Genomic DNA, 17187 nt, shown 5'->3' with positions numbered 1-17187 from the left:
AATACAACATCATATTGTTCTTCTAATCTGGTAGGTATTCAAATGGGTATATCAATCCAACGCCTTCAAAGTGGTCCCGGCCTTGTCCGATAGAAAGGGCAAACCAAAAATAAAAAGTAAAAGAAAAGAAGCAGAAGAAACTCTATCGTCAACAAACCATCAATCGTCAGAGTCGTCCAACACAAGAGCCACGAGCTCTTCATCTTCAGCCCAGTTCACACCACTACCGACAACGATAGCGCTAGTAATGCTTTTCATAGTTTCCCATTTCGCTTTACTTCTTTTGTGATCCGCTTTGACTTGCTCTAGTAGCTCCTTAATACTCATATCATCCAGTTCTTCCCTCCACGATTCGTCGTTCTTCGTTAGATCTAGTAGCTCTCGGACGAGCGCTTTGTTCTTCTGATGCAGCTGCAAGTTTTCCACCTCCGCGTTGGATAACTTTTTAAGAGTCGAGCTAAGCGCAGTATTCAAGTTCTCATGTGCTAAGGAGAGCACGTCACGTCTATTGATAAGACGAAGGAGAGTTCTATAGTTTGTTAGGAGTGTGCCAAGCCCTAAGCCATAGTATATTTGCGTAGATGAGACAAGTAACGAGAGAGTGAAGACATACTGTTCAGCCGGATATATGGCCTTCAGATGAACAGCTCTGAGAGTGGGGTCTGTCATAAGAACAGCTCCAAGTGCCTTCCGCCTGACTGTGTAAGTAGCTCTGGCTTCTAGAAGCTCGCGCTCTGCTGTGGCCAGCTGCTCTTCGGCATTATCCCCTGACAGTATTTCGGCATCTACGAGACATCAGTCTTTGTATTCACGGGAAACATTAAAAAGTAAATATATGAAAGACCCTCCGATACACATGGGACAATTTACCTTGTTCGAGAAGTGCCTTTTCGAGTTCTTGTTCCTGAAGTTGATGATATAGTTGCAGGATCAACGCTTCCTTGTCCGAGAAAGGCACAGCATCCCTAGGATCATCCTCTGCGAAATCCAACAAGGAAACCTCACCCGGGTCCAGGTGAGGTAGGGAACGGGCTTTCGCAGATGCCATGAAAAGAGACCTCGTGGCCGGCCAAAAATAGCATCGCGTGATAGGAAGCTTTTTTTGTCGACACACGGCGTACGGGACGGTCGACCGGGCGGTGGAGATAGTCGGGCTTGTTTGGGTGGTTCCGGGGGCGTGTGTCAGTCACCCAAAACGGGTCTAGGTCCGGGGAGCTCTCTCAGGCCTGGATGCCTTGCGTTTATATGAACGAACTCCCTTATCTCTCTCCTTCGGTATCCTTCACCTCACAAAGAAGATCTGGAGCCGCTCAGTCCGGCAGGTGAGGTGGGGATGTCTTTGCACATCTATATCGCTCACACAGGTGAGCATTTGCTTGCTGATCCGGTGTCGTTCGCATCGTAAGTTCAGGTTCCTCCATCTAAGTTGGCTTCACCTCCAATCTATGTTCCCGGACCATCCCTTGTGTTCCCTGCTTTCTTTATCCCCTTTGGTTCTGGTGTGGGAATGCTAACCGGCGCCATCATTCTTGATTGCTAGTCCCGATGCACTTCGATCATGGATTTCCCGAAACACCTCAATCCCATCCCAAAGACAAATCTTGATGACTGCTCGTGGGAAGAACGTCAAGATTCAGACATTGGCTACTGAAGTATGATTCCTCCAGATATGGTTCCTACTAACACTTAAGCTCACTGGCTATCCATATCAGGACGAGATATTCGTATATGACCGCAGATTCGTTAATGAGCCCAACGAACAAGACATCCCGACGCTTCCCTCTCCACAACCGCTTGATCTTGAAAACCCTCCCGATACCCTCACCGACCAAAATGATCTCCAAGCCTGGCGAAATCTTTACATGGCTAGACGTACGTGGGCCGAGGGCTTGACGGAACGTTGCGAGTTAATTCATAAGGATATACAAGAGCGTAATGAGCGGACGGATATTATAAATCGCGCTATCAGTGTAGCTCTTGAGAACCTGAAGACTCATGTGGGAACCTTGGAACATCGGTTCACGGAAGCACAGACGTGGGCGAATGATCTTTTGAAGGAACAACACGTAGCGCTTGATGGATGGGAACGAACCTTTGCGACATTGGGAAACATCCCAGCTCGAAAGGACTTCCCCTTCCTAGGACGCCCGTCAACCCCAACAAAGGGCTCGGATAACTCAACTGGAACGCTACGTGATTATTTAGACACAGATGAAGTGCATAGAGCTGGGTCAGAGGCAGTGGATGTATCCTCGCGCTTTGCTCGACAGGTTGAAGATGTGGAGAAGGCTGTTGGCGGGATTGCTGCTGACACTCAGCACTTGGTGGATGCTGCGGTCCCTGCAGGCGTGGATGGTGTTGAGGGCCTATTACAGGAAGTGGAAACAATATCTAGGAAGATACAATCCGACTATGAACATGTTTTGGCTCTGCCCAATAATCAGAAAACGCTGGCCAACATTTCTAGACTTGCGCTGAGCCATACCAAGGACCTCCTACCATCGCTATTGGAAGTTAGTGCCGAGATTCAGACCAATTTGGAGGAAGCCGCTAGGCAATATAATGCCGCAGTGAAAGCTGCTTTCAATCACATGCGACAGATATCTTTGATTGAGTCACGCCTTGCCGATGTGCAGTCTCAAATAAACAATTTGAATTTCCAAAGCGATGCATTCGATGTCCTCTACACGGTTTTCCACATGCCGTTTGTTTATGGGTCTATCTTGATTGAGTCTGTTCGACGTCGTGAGTTCAGTGACAAGATGAAGAGCGACTCCCTAACTTTAGCGGAAGAGATGTCTGTATTTCAGGATGAAGAGCAACGCCGGAGGAAAAAATGGATCAAGAACATGGGTGATTTCGTTTCTATGTCCGACACAACTACACCAGGGATCGAAGTCAATCTACGAGGCCAGGAGTATGAGTGGCCCGTAGTCAGTAGAAAGGAGATCGAAGCGTACATTGAGGAGCTGAAGACTAAACCTGGTATGGCCAGTCCAGTCCAAGAGCTGACACAACTCTATAAAGAGTTAGATGCTCCTACCCGCCTACAACGCCGCAGGGCAAAGGCCTTCAAGCAAGGCAGTGTCTTTGACCTTAGCCGAAGCTCTCTTTTACTTCGCAGCGATGACATGGTCCGGAGCTTGAGGGACGAAAAGTCTAAATTAGAAGAAAAAGTTAAAGGCTCTGAAAGCCGTATTCGGAAGCTCGAAGACCTGCTACATCGCCAGAGCCATATGGGGAGGCCGGCTAGTGGAAATTTCTCAATCGACTTTCCTAGCTCTCCAGCATCGCCTCATCCTGATACGCTTTCAAGAAGGTCTTCTGTTTCATCAAGACGGATGTCCTCGAACCAATCTTCAGAAGAGAAGGCGCTAGTGCAGCGAATTGTTCACCTAGAAGCCGAGTTGGCAGCAGAACGAGAGACAGTTCAAAAGCTGCAAAAGGACGCGCACGCGGAGCGCCAATCCAACACTGACAAAATACAAGAAGTGCAGTCCACGAAGAATGACTTGATAGGAAATCTTGAAGCCCGGCAGCGGGAGTTTGATGATGAACGGAGGTTCCTCGAAGGTGAGATGAAAAAGTGTAGGATACGGGCTGAAGAGCTCGAGGAGGAGTTGGATAGAATAATGGAGAGCCGAGAGCATGAGAAACAGGACGCCGATGAGCGGATCCACCAGCTTGAGCTAGAACTACAAGATGCTCATGCTCGTGCTGAAGAAGAGATACAGAAGGCGACCGACCTAACTGCATACACGCAGACCCTTAAAGATGCGGAAGAGAGTCTCCGTATTCGGATCGAAGAACTTGAGAAGCAAGAATCCGAAAGAAGAGAGCGTGAGCGAGAAAGCAATCAGGCCCTACAAGCTGCTTTCATGAACCTATCACCCGGGGGCTCAGTTCCAGTGGACACCCCTAGCATCGTCAAAGCTATCGAAGTACTTTCTGAAGGGCTGTCAATTCATGCTAAGAATGCAGAAGAAAGTTCTGCCAAAGCTGTAGCCGAAAGTAAGGAGCTTGGAGAACGCCTAAGCCAGCTTGAGTCGGAAGCCGAGGAGTTAAGAAAGACTTCAGAAATGCGCGCTTCAGAACTGTCCCTAGTAAAAGAGGAACTTGCACAGGAGAAAACGAGATTGGAAAATGTTGCATCTGACTTGGATGATGAACGCTCCAAATTTATTGCCCTGCAGTCTAAGTTGGCCTCCGGTGAGACAGGGTCCGACGCTCTTCAAGAACGCGTCATAGAGGAAGAACGAAAACTGGCGGACCTTTCCCAGAGATTAAACGAAGTAGAGGCTCAGGCTCGAAAGGCCGAGGGTGAGGTCCTTGTTTGGAAGGAGAGGGTGGAAGCCATGGCTGAAACAGAGCAGCACGCTGCTGGTAGAGTTGAGACTTGCGGGACTAGATCTCAAGAGCTTTCAAAGCAGCTATTCAGACAAGTTGAAAAGGTGGAGCATATGCTGGAGCAATTAGGTTTCACCGTCGTCCGGCAAAATGGAGATATTGTTGTCCAAAGGTCTTCTAAGGTTACTGCCCTCTCAAGTACTGCAGAATCCCTCAGCCAGTCTGGAGTGGTATCGGTACGGCCAGACCCGACCCTTCTTGACTGGATGCACGCCGATACCTCCCAAGAGGAAACCGACAGGTTTATGGCTTTCATGGAATCACTATATCAGTTCGATGTTGATATATTCAGCGATGCTATTGTCAAGCGCGTTAAGGACATTGAGGTACTTGCTCGCAAATGGCAGAAGGAGGCGAGGGGATACAGAGATAAATACCATCGGACTCAGAGTGAAGCTCATGATAAGATTGCCTACCGGTCCTTCAAGGAAGGGGATCTCGCCTTGTTTTTGCCAACGAGAAACCAGGCCATCCGATCATGGGCTGCTTTCAATGTCGGGGCACCGCACTACTTCTTGCGCGAGCAAGATGTTCACAAACTCCATACTCGGGATTGGCTGCTTGCTCGGATCACGAAGATTGAAGAAAGAGTCGTGGATCTTTCGAAATCCATGAATGGTGCTAATCCAGATCGTCGGTCAATCGGAGAGGCTAGTGATGGCACTTCCTTCGATGATGAGAATCCTTTTGAATTGTCTGATGGCCTTCGCTGGTACCTTCTAGATGCCATGGAGGAAAAGCCCGGCGCACCAGCCACGCCAGGTTTAGGCAAAAGTACTGTTGCGCCAGCACATGTAGACGCGCGGGGCAGTATCCGATTGAAACGCACGAGTGCCGGAGGCAATGTTGCCCGAACTTTAAGCAAGAGCCTGGATAGTCGACGTAACAGTTCTAATTCTAAGAAAGGTCCAGCAACACCGTCACAACGTGGCAACGATTCAACAACTGATCTTGCCCGACAAGCTGACGCCGACTCGACAACTGCAACTGCAGGCTCACAGCCACGGGAGGCAGCCCCTACTTCAGAAGAGGTTCGCCGCGACCAGCTCCAGGGCCCGTGAACTCCACGGACCGTTTTTCTTTTTCTACGCTTACGTCTCCTGGAAGGAGCTGACGATCCGTCATAGGGCTTGGAACAAACGCAAAGCGCTCTTGGATTGGGGCAGCAGCGACAGACTGGTGGTGTGAGGTCTCCTCTGTCTTCGCGGTTTGACTATTCAGGCGCCGTATCACCATCCCGATCAACCCCAAGCGGGCGGCAGGCTGCTCGATACCGACCATGGGAGAAACTGTGGTCTGTGGACTATCGTTTGGAGGGCGGAAGCCGATAAGCAAGCAGAACCAAAGAGTGAGTAGCTTTCATGATCCAGTTGGAAGCCATGAAAGTCGGCTCTCCGCATTTATCCGTTATGAAATTGCATGAATGATACCCTTCAATTTTGAGACATGATACGCTCATATGTTTCGTTTTTGACACCTTCAATCTAGAGTTACGATACTCAACCCCGTTGGAAACACCACGGTACTTATCTGGGAAAATACAAAACAGTGATTATTGAAATAGACGCTGATATGTTCATAAAATGAGAGGCTTTCCCCCGAATAATGCTAATCAACCCTCGATAACGTGTAACGCCAATAGCTTTGATAATGCGAATTTAACCGTAGAAGCTACAAGAAAAGTAGTAAAGACTGACTGACAGCGAGACGCCCATAAGATCAATCAAGCTGCTCAGTAAAGCCCTGCAACCCACCGACTTCCTCCCAAAAGCGAGCAAAATCAACGTTTTCATCTTCAAAGAGTTTCTTTGCCTGCACCATCGCTGACTGCTGCCTCTCGGGAGTAAACCCTTCGGGCCGTGTGCTTTCATACTGTATTAACTCAACCCAACGGAAGAAAAGATCTTCTTTACCCATGGCCGTCAGTTTATCTTTAAATGCCAGGATCTGGTCTCGCTGGCCCGATCGCTCTCTTCCTTCAGGCGTGTCCTCATCTTCAACGTGCCAGATCAACCAGCCATCGGCGTCTGTGTTCACAATTACGGCAGTCCGGAACTCATCCAACGGCAGTCCGTCGTCTTTCTTCGCTTTGTCTACCAGCTCGTGTGCCTTGATCATGGCATCGTAGTCAAGGTTCCAGTCTGCATCCACGAGCAAGTATCCCGTTTTCTTGATCCGGTCCGGTGTTACCGCAGCGACAATCTTGTCCCTCATTTCTTCATCATCCTTGATCCAGCGACTGCGGTCCAATCCTTGGCTCAAAGTGGGCTGGCTGCGGCGCACAATGATCTCCTGATCACGGAAGCCGATCTTGGAGCGCCACTTGACAGGGCCCTTGACGAAACCAATTGGCCAAGATAGAAATACCGTCACTAGAAAGTAGTCGATCACGATATTACCCGTTCGGCGCAGGGTTACGTTTGCCATTTCACCCCATGACATGGTTGACGTGTCTACTGCCACCGTGCTGGTGAGCCCGATCAACGGGGCCAATAGTGCCGGGTAGAAGTTGCGGACCATGTAGGTCCGGAAAGCTAAGAGAGCGGCAATCACAACATTGAGTACGGCGGGTGCGAAAAAGGTCTGTGTCTTGAGGTCTTTGGGAGAGGTGTCGATGTGAACGAGGTACACTTCCTTCGGGGAGAGCTGTTCGAGGAAGGGCTGGAGAGACGCGGGCGCTTTGGTAAACGGAGGAAGGGGTCCCGGTTGTGAGCTTGGAGTTGAAGCACCTGATGATGATACGGAGGGGGTGACTGAGGCCTTTGCCTTTCCGGCTCGTCTTGCGGATTTGGCCATATCGTATGGAGTGGCTGTGATAGTTTGGTTGGGTTAAGACATATAAGGGAGGACTAGTGAAATAGTTGTTCAGAGTAATAGTTCCTAGAGCCCGAAAGGTATCCGTTCCGAGTTTAAATTCAACTGGTTTTCGTATATTCGAAGATCATTGAGCTATGCGCGGGGGGACGACCAATACATCTGATCTGGTCACATGTCGGGTCAGTAAAGCTGTTGTTCATCACATCCACTTGCAGATGACGACGGGTAAAGAGACATGACTCGTACCGTAGAGTTTAGTGCAATTGATCGGCAAGCTTTAACGGGTAGACATAAGGACAGGCGAAGAGAAGAAGAAGAAGAAGAGGAGGAAGAAGTTGACATTCTCATGCTTCGCATGAATTCCTCCGCGCCGCTAACCCGATTTGGGAGGGCATCGGATACCCGCGCGTTGCTCTTGCATTCACTGCCTGGACAAACACTCACTGGCACATTCCTCTACCTTGGCTATGAACTAGTGAATGGGCGGATTAATGATATACCCCGAGGGACCTCCCACTGATCACCATGGCTACCCCCGACCGCAGGACCGCGCGAACAGGCCTGTCGCGTCGCAACTACGAGCAACAGCAACGCTCTCCTTTCCATCGAGCATATCTTGATTCTCACGCCACCGACCGTTTTGACGCGTCGCAAATACCCAATCCTGCGGGCGAACCTCGCGCTCGGCGTCGGAGGAACCTCAGTCAATCAGGCACCCTGCGAGGTGCGTTCGAAGCCGTATCGCGGTATCCAACAATGTCGGAAAACGTCACGGGGGACCCTTATGCATCGGGGACCCCGAATCGGAGGAAACAGAGCTTCACCCACACATCCCCCGACTCCAACCCTCCGAACGAGCTGGCTGAAACATACAGGCAGATCGACGACGCCGGAAGCTTGGTCGATCAGGATGAAGAGGACTTCCGTTTCTCCATAAACCGGTTCCGCGACAATCGAAATGCACGCTCATCCTCTGGGTCGAGGACTAGAGGAAATAGTCTGTTTAGCAGTGCAGACGCTGACTTTCTGAATGAGGTCAGCGACGAGTCCCTCCGCCGAAAACTGGCCGACCATATCAAAGACGAACAACGTTTAAAACGAGCTACCGCCAACCGGTCGCCTGTGTTGAGCAAAGCGGGAACGCCGGCGGCCTTGACATCAGAGAATCTACAAAGGCGCGATGAGGAAGAACAGGATGTATTTCAAGAGGAAGAAGAGGAAGATCATCTCAGGCCATCGTTGAACGTCCCCTCCAACTGGGGCAGCCGGGGCACACATCGTCGGGATTGGCTTAGGAATATCACCCGACGCACTGAATCCGAATCCGGACGGACTGAGGAAGGACGCAAAGAAGCTTCGCCGCGTAACCTGAAGACCGACGTGCGCTCGCATACCGGATTTCAAGATCGAGCCAGTGAGGAGACCCGGAATGCACTGGAGGAGCCTCCATCCAATAGGTATAACAGGATCCCTCCCACAGATGCAAAACCCAAGCTTTTCCCAGAGCAGAAGGACGAGAACTTAGGTGAGGGAAGTCAAATTCCGAATACCCCAATTATGGTATACAAGAACTCTACATTTAGCAAACGAAGCCCAACCAAGAGGGACTCGCATGACCTTCTTCGCAAGCTATCCAGGACGGAGAGTCCACCCCAAAACCAAGCCGAATTCAAAACGCCAGAAAACTCGAAACTCCCTGAGAGGCGGATCTACGACAAAACGCCGGTTGTGACTGGCGCCTGGATAGATACGCCAATGACTGAACGGATGAAAGAACTCCCAAAGCCTCGCCTGAACAACCTTAGACCGCCAGCATCCGGAAATAAAGGGCTTGAAGCACCATCTGGGCTTGGAGTACCAACCATTTTTGAGGAGCCCAACAGCTCTGCGTCGCAACAAAATAGTGAAACCGAGAAAGAAAGCAAGAGGGAGGATGACAAGCAAAAGGCTAGGGAGAATGAAAGGAAAATGGAAATGGATAAAAGTGAGAAGGAAAGGGAAAGTATGGCAAACGTGAAGCCAGTGGACACAAGCCAGAAGCAAGACAAGGAGAAGGGCAAGAAGACAGAGAACCAAGCAGAAAAAGCGAAAGACAAGAAGCGGCCACCGCTGGTCAAACCTGATCTCCCGAAGAGTGCGTTGGAAACTGTCATGCAAGATTTCAAGGCTGACAAGGACTCTTTGGACGTTGGTGACGACACGCTCGAATCTCTCCAACAAATCCTTGACGAGAAGCCAAGTGATCTGAAAACTGAAGCAGAAGACGATGCAGAGTATGAAAAATCTATCCTGCAGAAACTTGAGCTCGAAAGCTCGGGTAGCAGTGATGGTGTCGACCTCGACAGGCTGAATAAAAAATTGGAGTCCCTAACGGAGAATATCAATAAGGTGAAGAAAGGACTCAATGGCTTGGAAGATCAAGTCTTACGGGACGCCGCTACTCTTGCAGCAATACCAGCTTCTCCGAAAGGAAAGCTTCCATCGAGTCACACGTGTGACAACTGTGAGACCTGCAAAGCTCACCATAATGGATTAACCTCTGCTTCATATCTCCCACGCTTATGGAGATGTGAACCTGGCTCACACCGTATTCAACCTACTTTCCTTGGATGGTGCAGCGGGCTGTTGCTTCTGTGGTACTTCTCTGAGTCGACGATGTGTGATTACTACTGTCATCCCTTTGTTGCTGAAGCATGCGAAGGAAATTGTCTGCTTCCCGATGCGCCACGCTTCCCGTTCGTCATTCCAACAATGCTATGGCGCTGGTTGCACCTATCGTCCATCTGGACTCCGCTCTGGGCTGTGATGGTAGCTTTCTTCAGGCTCACGACACAGCTCCTAGGGATCTCAGATGGCTATGTGGATGATACACCTCCTCGAGCGCTCAACCTTTCAGGGGAGATCCGGATACGTGGGACTCGTGTAGAAGGCTTTCCTGCGTTTGCGACATCTAAATATGGCTTCAGCGCACCTAAGAAACAACAACAGACAACGGCTCAGAAACCCACTCCGATCGCTGTCCCCGAATTGGATCTAGGGCCGGGTGTACGTCAGGGGGGTATGGCCAACTTGGAAGATGACTCTATGGATGATGATGAATTTATCTAGCGATGAAATACTGGTGTTTTTGGGGACTGTGAAGTATTTGAATAGCCATTTGTTCTTCTTGTAATTTAATGTCAAGGACGTCTGTCTTGGAGCAGATATAGCTGCAATTGAAGCATGATCCAGATTATGTATCATAAACTACAGACCAACACTACATACATATCCATGACACCACCATGCTCAAATGCCAGTCAAGGTGGGCTCTGAGGCTATCAACAAAGTACCACATTATTTTTTAAGATAGGCCGTGTCAATCTACAAACGTCCGTTGGTTGTTTTCAATTGTTGCATTCTAAGGTATAATCAATACACTGAAATAGGAAATAATGAACATTTTAGACGTCCTCTACCATCATAGCAACAGTCTCATCACCTCTCTAAATCATTGCATCAGCAAAGCTTCGCTTCATCCTTCGTGCACGCATTATCCACATAATTAAAGGTAAGCTCCCCATCATCGACATTATTATTACCCTGAGGATAGAAATACGGCACACTACCGCAAACCTTGCATCTACACCAAAATATCAGTAACCTCCCTCAAACTTCCACCTATATAAGGAGAAAGGAGCAACATACCCATGTTCCGGGATATAATGAGCCAAACTCTTGATCACAGCACCATTCGTACCACCGGTGTTCTGTAGGAATGCACAGAACCCGCCATTGCCGGTGATGCGAGCACCGGATCCGACACAGGCGATGTGCTCTCCGTTGTTGTACCAGCGGTTGGGGTCAATGCCGTCGATGGCGCGTTTGAGCTGGAAGGCCATCTGGGTGTTGCCGAAGGTGTTGCAGTTCGCTGAACCGCGGCAGTTGATTCCGAGCTTGGCTGAGGAGGAGGACACCAGGGTGATGGCGAGGAGGAGACCTTGGATGATAGATGGGGTGTACATGGTGGATTATGGTATTTTTTTAAAAAAAAAAAAAAATGGTAATAAGTAGTAGTATGGATAGGCTGATTAGAGAAGGTAGATGATTTGATATACTTGCTGAGTTAGGGTTGCTATTTCTTGTGGCACCAAGTCACCTTTTATATATTTCAGAGCTTCTACACATATTCATCCAAGACACAGTAACAACAACAATCTCTCTACTATACAATTCCCCCATCCATAGTACAAAACACCTCTAAACTACCCGTTTAGGAATTTGGTCAACGACTTCAGCTGCCAAGAGTATGTCTCAAAAACCAAGAATCTCGTAATGATTATGATTCCCATGCAGGGTCCCTGCCCCTCCCAAAAGGGCGATCCCCCTTGCCGTTTCCGTCCTTAGTTCGTCGCCTGTCATTCGGGAACGCGGACCAAATTCTAGTTCGGGCTAGTCGATCAGGCTGAAGATGCTTATTTGAGCTTATTGCGGTAAAGCCCTATGCGGTCCGCTTTGCAGCCTAGGGAGAGTATCGACGCCCAGATTCTCGTATTCCTGTCCCCTTTACCCAGGATATCCTTGAATGTTGTCGGCAATGTTACACACATGGGTGACATCGCGCTGATGCTTTGATTTAGCCTCCTTGCTGGATATGGGCTCTATGGACCATTTTCCTAATACAGTTCATCTCGTGGTGTCCAAGACTATATTAGAGTCATATAGTAAATATCTCACTAGTATATTAAAACATAGTATAGGCCTAGATATGAATTTCTATAAATTCAGCTATGGTACCGTGTAATTCAAGTCTCCAGAAAACACACAACTCTCGGTACTAATCTTCCAACCCTCTCCTTCGATCTACTCCCCACCAAAACATCTCTCAACATGTTGGCCACAGTATTCTTAATAGTCGCAAGTGCTCTCACTGCCAACGCCAAACTCGGAATCAACTGTCGCGGTTCCGCAAAGTGCAGCGTATTATGGGGACCTTCTGATGCTGCTCAGCAACTCACCAACGTGATTCAACATATCGATACCAACAGATGGTACGTACAGCCTATTTTTCCATCTAGATGTCAACCACCAGACTCACATATACCAAACAGGTACATGAACGGAGAGCACATCGCCTGTGTTGGCAACCAGGCTGGTAATGGCGGTGGTTATTGTGCTTTCCTGCAGAAGACCGGGGGAACCAACGGCGGTGTGATTAAGAACTTGGCTCATTATATTACCGATCATGGGTGAGTTGTCTGGGCGAATGTCTGCGTTGTGGTTTGAGGCCAAGTGGTTAACTTTGTTGGGATGTGTAGATGCAAGCAGTGTGGTAGTGTGCCATACTATTTCCCTCAGGGTAACAACAATGTGGACGATGGCGAGCTCACGTATAACTATGTTGATGGTAAGTTGCTTCGCTTTTGCTGTGAGATGGTACTTTTACTGAGTGAATCAATAGATCCTTGCGCTACAGCCGGTACTCAGCTCTGTTAAGTTGGTCATGTCTAGGTAGACTTTGATATTAGGGTTTCTTGGGGGTTTTCTTGGCTAGTTAATTCGTTATGAGATTGGCCTCTACGAGACAAGGCGTTCAGGCTTCGTTCCTCTGGCCTGTCTGTCGGACTCGTTCACCTTTTCTTTTACGCTAGACATCTGCTATAGGACCAATTACTGCTTATAGTAACATATATATATATATATACTTATATAAACCCTACAGTTTCGCCTTCTCATAATATTGTTTCTGCAGTTCTTCTTCGCCCTTAATCCGCCATTCAGCACTCTTGCGCAATCGCTCATCAACCTCCTCGTCAGTCAAAGAAACAGCCTTATCCAACGGAATCTCGCGAGCCGACCGCAACTTATACCCAATGTACGTCAAACAGCTGGATGGCTCCACCCGACCCGCAATCGCGTCACTGCAGAACTTAGACATCCCATCGAAAAAGCGTTTCCCGGCTGGTGTCTTGACCATGAGAAGACCGAAACAATGTGGCATGCCTTCGAACTGTTCCACCACGACAGGAACCCCAACTTGGCACATTTTGCGAGCTAGAAGGAGGCCTTCGTCTGAGAGACCTTCTTCGCCCATGTTCATGTAGATCGGTGGTGAGCCTTTCCAGAGTTCTTTGCGTGCCGCTAGAGGCGATACTAGAGGGTGGATTGCTGCGTTGGCATTGGAGAAAAGGTCGACTCGCGGCGGTTTACACGGCCAGATGGTGTCTGCAGGGATACTAGGGGGTTGGTAGAGTGTCTCGGGAACTTGGGACGGCGGTGCAAGATAGTCGTATAGGGCGTTGTTAACGACAGAGGGCATAGATCGTGTCACATCACACCATGGTGAGCTCATGGCTAATCCGGCGGGTAATTCAATCGGGATGTCTTGGCCGTGGAAGCGGATAGTTGGGGAGATGCGGCGAAGCGTTAATAGAGTCTGCAGAAGCACTAAGCATAGATTTCCACCGGCGGAGTCGCCGGAAAAGATAATCTTCTTTGCAGGCACGGGCTCATGGAGTGAGCCAGGGGGTGGGGCAATGAGAGACAGATACGCAACCAAAGCATCCACGAGCGCAGAGGGGAAGGGATGCTGTGGCGCGAGTCGGTATCGCACCGACAAAATGGGCGCCCCAGTCCTCTTGGAAAGCTGAGCGACTGGAATACGATGGGTGCAGGGATCCATGAGACTGTTGTAGTTTATCAGCAAGGGACCGTGGACAGGAGACTATAGGATTACTGACAAGTAAGCTCCTCCGTGAAAGTACAGGATGACCGTATCCGATTGCGCTTCTTTCCGTAACTCCTTATACTTGTCTTCTTCCGAAATATCAGGCTGCGGCGCATTCTTGTCCACACCACTACGGTAACTAGTCCACTCTGCCTCAACAGGAACAACACCTGGGATATCGTAGGTCTCGCCACCCAGTTTCAGATCCTCGAACGCTTTGAACACGGCTTCTTGTACATCGTTTTCAGGCGGAGGTAATGTCACTTTCGAGATCCACATAGGACCCTTGATGCCTGGGTCACGCATGCTGCCTTTTTGCTGTTTGCCGACTGGCGTCGTCGTGAAGGCAATAAAAGAGCGGATGATAGCGACAGTTAACTCTGTCCGCAGGTCTTGTTTTCCGGATACGGGGGACAAGCGAATTGTATGAAGAAATAAGGTCTTTAGGATGAGGGGGATCCTCACCACCATTGCCTTCAAAAGAGCGATGGGGCTATCGAGAGTACTCATGGTGACGACCAACTTGTCTGCAACACTCCCGTATAAAAAACTAAGTGAACGACTACCAGCCTGGAAATATAAAGAATGGCTACGGTTGGTAGCAAATCAAATGGAACCCGAGAAAACAGAAAGATGAAGAAAGAAAAGGAGTGAGGGGGCGGGCAAGAGGAGATTGAGAGAGATCGCCGCTTTTCTCCAAAGAGGTTCTAATCTTCAGGGCGAACCTCGGTATAGCGACTGGGTCATGGATGGGTCCAACCGAAAGTATATTCTAATCTGATTATTGAGATTAGTTCTACTTTTATGCACTTTTTATGCATCGTCTTATACAGCAATTACATCATAGCTCCTGGAAGTCATGAGAATCAAGAATAATATGTATCCATGCTTTGTGTCAATAGTAAGTATTTACCCCGAACCTAGTGTAAGTTACATCAGACAATAGCACTTTTCTTTAAGATGTCGGGTCTGGTTCTTTAGCATCCGTGGTCGTATTGCCCAGTATCTTCACTGGATGCGCTTCTTCGGAGGAAGACTCTCGAGGATAGAGAACCTTCTGGTAGACCTGCTGCTCTTGCCCCTTTAATCCAACACCTGAAGGATCTCTCCGGATAAGAAAGTGTTGGACTTTGGCTTCGGATGATGGCATCTGCTTCACGGTATTTTCCCGTCGTCCTGCCAGGAGTCGCATGGTTTCCTCATTGAGTTGTTGAAGTCGATCTTCATGTCCAATACTTAGTTTGTTGATCCAGGACGCCTGAAGCGCACCTCCCAGCAGGGTCAGAAGTATAATCAATCGCGCAAAGGTGCGATGGTCAACCATCGTTTGCTGCTTTCCATTATAACGGTTCTGCCATCGTTCCCAGTCTTCCCAGGTTGCATTAGCATAGATGGGACTCCAGTCACGCGAGCCTGGCCTAGCCCAGGGTGGATGTGAACCTTGTGGGTGGAGATTCCATCCAGCACCAGACAGATCGTAAGCCGCCCGCCTAGATGGATCGGATAAAATCTCATGGGCTGTTACTACAACATGGTATCTGTGAACCCTCGTTTCGGGAGAGAGGTCCCTGCATAATGGATGATCATTGCACGGTCGATCCGGGTGGTAGATCTTGACTAATTCATAGAACCTGTGCTTCGAATACGGAGCGTTCCGGTCTTGCTTGAACACATCGTAGGGAGTAAAAGAGGAGGAAGATGGCCAGGAGAGGTCATCTTCGCGGAAACCATGAGCAGTGGCAAACCCCCGGTGCGGAGACAACTGCCATGGACGCGGATGAGCTGGTGATGAGTGGCACGACGGATTTAGCAAATGCAATCCACCGAAGCTGAAGACTTGAGGTTTCTTGAACATGGTCGCATGATTTCAAAGGAGGAGATGTGAATTACTCCCCCTACACAAAAACAAAAACCATGGGGCGGAAACGATATGTTCTGATATGGAAGAGACAGAAAGAGGGGAACTCCACTTGATTTGTTTTCCGGATCCACCGGCGATAACTTGATCAGTCATCACGTGCCCATGCTATCGTTAAGCTGCTTTAGTTCCTTGAAACAGAAATCATTCTTAAATTCTCACCCGGTCAAGTGAACCAATTTCACTCAGCACTTCTGACCATGCCGGAATCACGAGAAGACTACCGCGACCGCTCGCGGCACCGATCGCCAGCAGGTTCCCCGCATGCGAAAAGTGAGCGACGACGAAAATATGACGACGAATACGAGAGCAGTTCGCGACGTCGTGACGATCGTCGAAGCTCTCGACGAGATGGCTCCCAACGCCGGTCATCCCGCAGTCCTTCAGGCCGGAGTAGCCGCAAAAGAGACGATGATCATCGCCGCCGAGAGCGGAGGGAACGAGCGGACAATTCGGACGACGATCGGAGAAGACGTCGACATCGTTCACCGGAAGAGCGTCGGCATCGACGCCATCGCGACCGGGATACACACGACGATAAAGAGAGGTCGTCAAGAAGCTATCGGACTACATCCCGATCTCGCTCACCTTCAAGGCGCTCGCGCAGTCCATCGTCACGCGACCCCGTGCGCTCTAGGGGCGCCTTGCCTTCCCAGCAAGACGCTTACACATCGGAGGTAGCTCAGAAGGACCCATCCGCCCCTCCACCAGAAAAGGAGAAGCCCAATTTCGCTAACACTGGGCGCTTGGCTGCTGAGAGCAATACTGTGAACGTCAGTGGAGGAGGAACAGTGGTCCTCAAATACCATGAACCACCTGAAGCCCGCAACCCCCCAGCTAAAGATCCCTGGCGTCTCTACGTGTTTAAGGGGGACGATCTCCTTGAGGTGGTAGAACTGAATGAGCGCAGCTGCTGGCTTATAGGCAGAGAGAACCTGGTTGTGGATTTTCCTCTGGAACACCCGAGTTGCTCCAAGCAACATGCCGCCCTCCAATTCCGTTATGTCGAAAAGCGAAATGAATTCGGCGACCGGATTGGGCGTGTCAGACCTTACCTCATTGACCTTGAGAGTGCCAATGGCTCGGCGGTGAATGGGGACAAGATTCCAGGTGGACGATATGTTGAAGTGAGAGACAAAGATGTGCTCAAATTTGGATTGAGCACCCGAGAATACGTTCTCATGCTCGCTCGGACGGAATGAGCTTGAAGTGCCTGAAAACTTTGCCCTCCATGCGCGGGCTCTACAGCAGTGGAGACCACGATCCCAATACTAATATTGTACATTATAGGAAAGTATTATGCGAAAATGGTAAATACATGCGTGCAACAATCATTCTA

At 49.4% G+C, this 17187-nt stretch overlaps 9 protein-coding genes across 9 annotated transcripts; 4 read left to right on the top strand and 5 right to left on the bottom strand.

Moving 5' to 3' along the window:
• Nucleotides 1-159: 159 nt before the first annotated feature.
• On the bottom strand, nucleotides 160-1048 carry AO090003000719 (centromere protein H; the record flags this gene model as incomplete). The annotated part of the gene is made up of 2 exons (XM_023235006.1): nucleotides 160-785; nucleotides 871-1048. The coding sequence occupies 2 exons, from the start codon at nucleotides 1046-1048 to the stop codon at nucleotides 160-162; spliced, it is 804 nt and encodes a 267-aa protein (XP_023090068.1).
• Nucleotides 1049-1862: 814 nt separating this feature from the next.
• Nucleotides 1863-5468, top strand: atg11 (autophagy protein ATG11; the record flags this gene model as incomplete). The annotated part of the gene is made up of 1 exon (XM_001819813.3): nucleotides 1863-5468. The coding sequence occupies one exon, from the start codon at nucleotides 1863-1865 to the stop codon at nucleotides 5466-5468; it is 3606 nt and encodes a 1201-aa protein (XP_001819865.3).
• A 658-nt stretch (nucleotides 5469-6126) lies between these two features.
• On the bottom strand, nucleotides 6127-7203 carry AO090003000717 (uncharacterized protein; the record flags this gene model as incomplete). Its single annotated transcript, XM_001819812.3, has 1 exon — nucleotides 6127-7203. The coding sequence occupies one exon, from the start codon at nucleotides 7201-7203 to the stop codon at nucleotides 6127-6129; it is 1077 nt and encodes a 358-aa protein (XP_001819864.1).
• Nucleotides 7204-7749: 546 nt separating this feature from the next.
• On the top strand, nucleotides 7750-10332 carry AO090003000716 (uncharacterized protein; the record flags this gene model as incomplete). Its single annotated transcript, XM_023235005.1, has 1 exon — nucleotides 7750-10332. The coding sequence occupies one exon, from the start codon at nucleotides 7750-7752 to the stop codon at nucleotides 10330-10332; it is 2583 nt and encodes an 860-aa protein (XP_023090067.1).
• Nucleotides 10333-10722: 390 nt separating this feature from the next.
• On the bottom strand, nucleotides 10723-11228 carry AO090003000715 (uncharacterized protein; the record flags this gene model as incomplete). The annotated part of the gene is made up of 2 exons (XM_001819810.1): nucleotides 10723-10846; nucleotides 10912-11228. The coding sequence occupies 2 exons, from the start codon at nucleotides 11226-11228 to the stop codon at nucleotides 10723-10725; spliced, it is 441 nt and encodes a 146-aa protein (XP_001819862.1).
• Nucleotides 11229-12093: 865 nt separating this feature from the next.
• AO090003000714 (uncharacterized protein) lies at nucleotides 12094-12456 on the top strand (the record flags this gene model as incomplete). The annotated part of the gene is made up of 2 exons (XM_001819809.3): nucleotides 12094-12254; nucleotides 12315-12456. 2 exons carry the CDS (start codon nucleotides 12094-12096, stop codon nucleotides 12454-12456), a joined length of 303 nt encoding a protein of 100 aa, XP_001819861.3.
• Nucleotides 12457-12796: 340 nt separating this feature from the next.
• On the bottom strand, nucleotides 12797-13885 carry AO090003000713 (uncharacterized protein; the record flags this gene model as incomplete). The annotated part of the gene is made up of 2 exons (XM_023235004.1): nucleotides 12797-12842; nucleotides 12924-13885. 2 exons carry the CDS (start codon nucleotides 13883-13885, stop codon nucleotides 12797-12799), a joined length of 1008 nt encoding a protein of 335 aa, XP_023090066.1.
• Nucleotides 13886-14885: 1000 nt separating this feature from the next.
• AO090003000712 (uncharacterized protein) lies at nucleotides 14886-15785 on the bottom strand (the record flags this gene model as incomplete). The annotated part of the gene is made up of 1 exon (XM_001819807.3): nucleotides 14886-15785. One exon carries the CDS (start codon nucleotides 15783-15785, stop codon nucleotides 14886-14888), a length of 900 nt encoding a protein of 299 aa, XP_001819859.1.
• Nucleotides 15786-16048: 263 nt separating this feature from the next.
• AO090003000711 (putative FHA domain protein SNIP1) lies at nucleotides 16049-17050 on the top strand (the record flags this gene model as incomplete). The annotated part of the gene is made up of 1 exon (XM_023235003.1): nucleotides 16049-17050. One exon carries the CDS (start codon nucleotides 16049-16051, stop codon nucleotides 17048-17050), a length of 1002 nt encoding a protein of 333 aa, XP_023090065.1.
• Nucleotides 17051-17187: the final 137 nt, after the last annotated feature.

Source organism: Aspergillus oryzae, chromosome 2 (assembly GCF_000184455.2).
Source record: "Aspergillus oryzae RIB40 DNA, chromosome 2".
NCBI classification, from domain to species: domain Eukaryota; kingdom Fungi; phylum Ascomycota; class Eurotiomycetes; order Eurotiales; family Aspergillaceae; genus Aspergillus; species Aspergillus oryzae.
The sequence above is the reverse complement of the archived record's forward strand: the minus strand, read 5'-3'. Positions and strand labels throughout refer to the sequence as shown.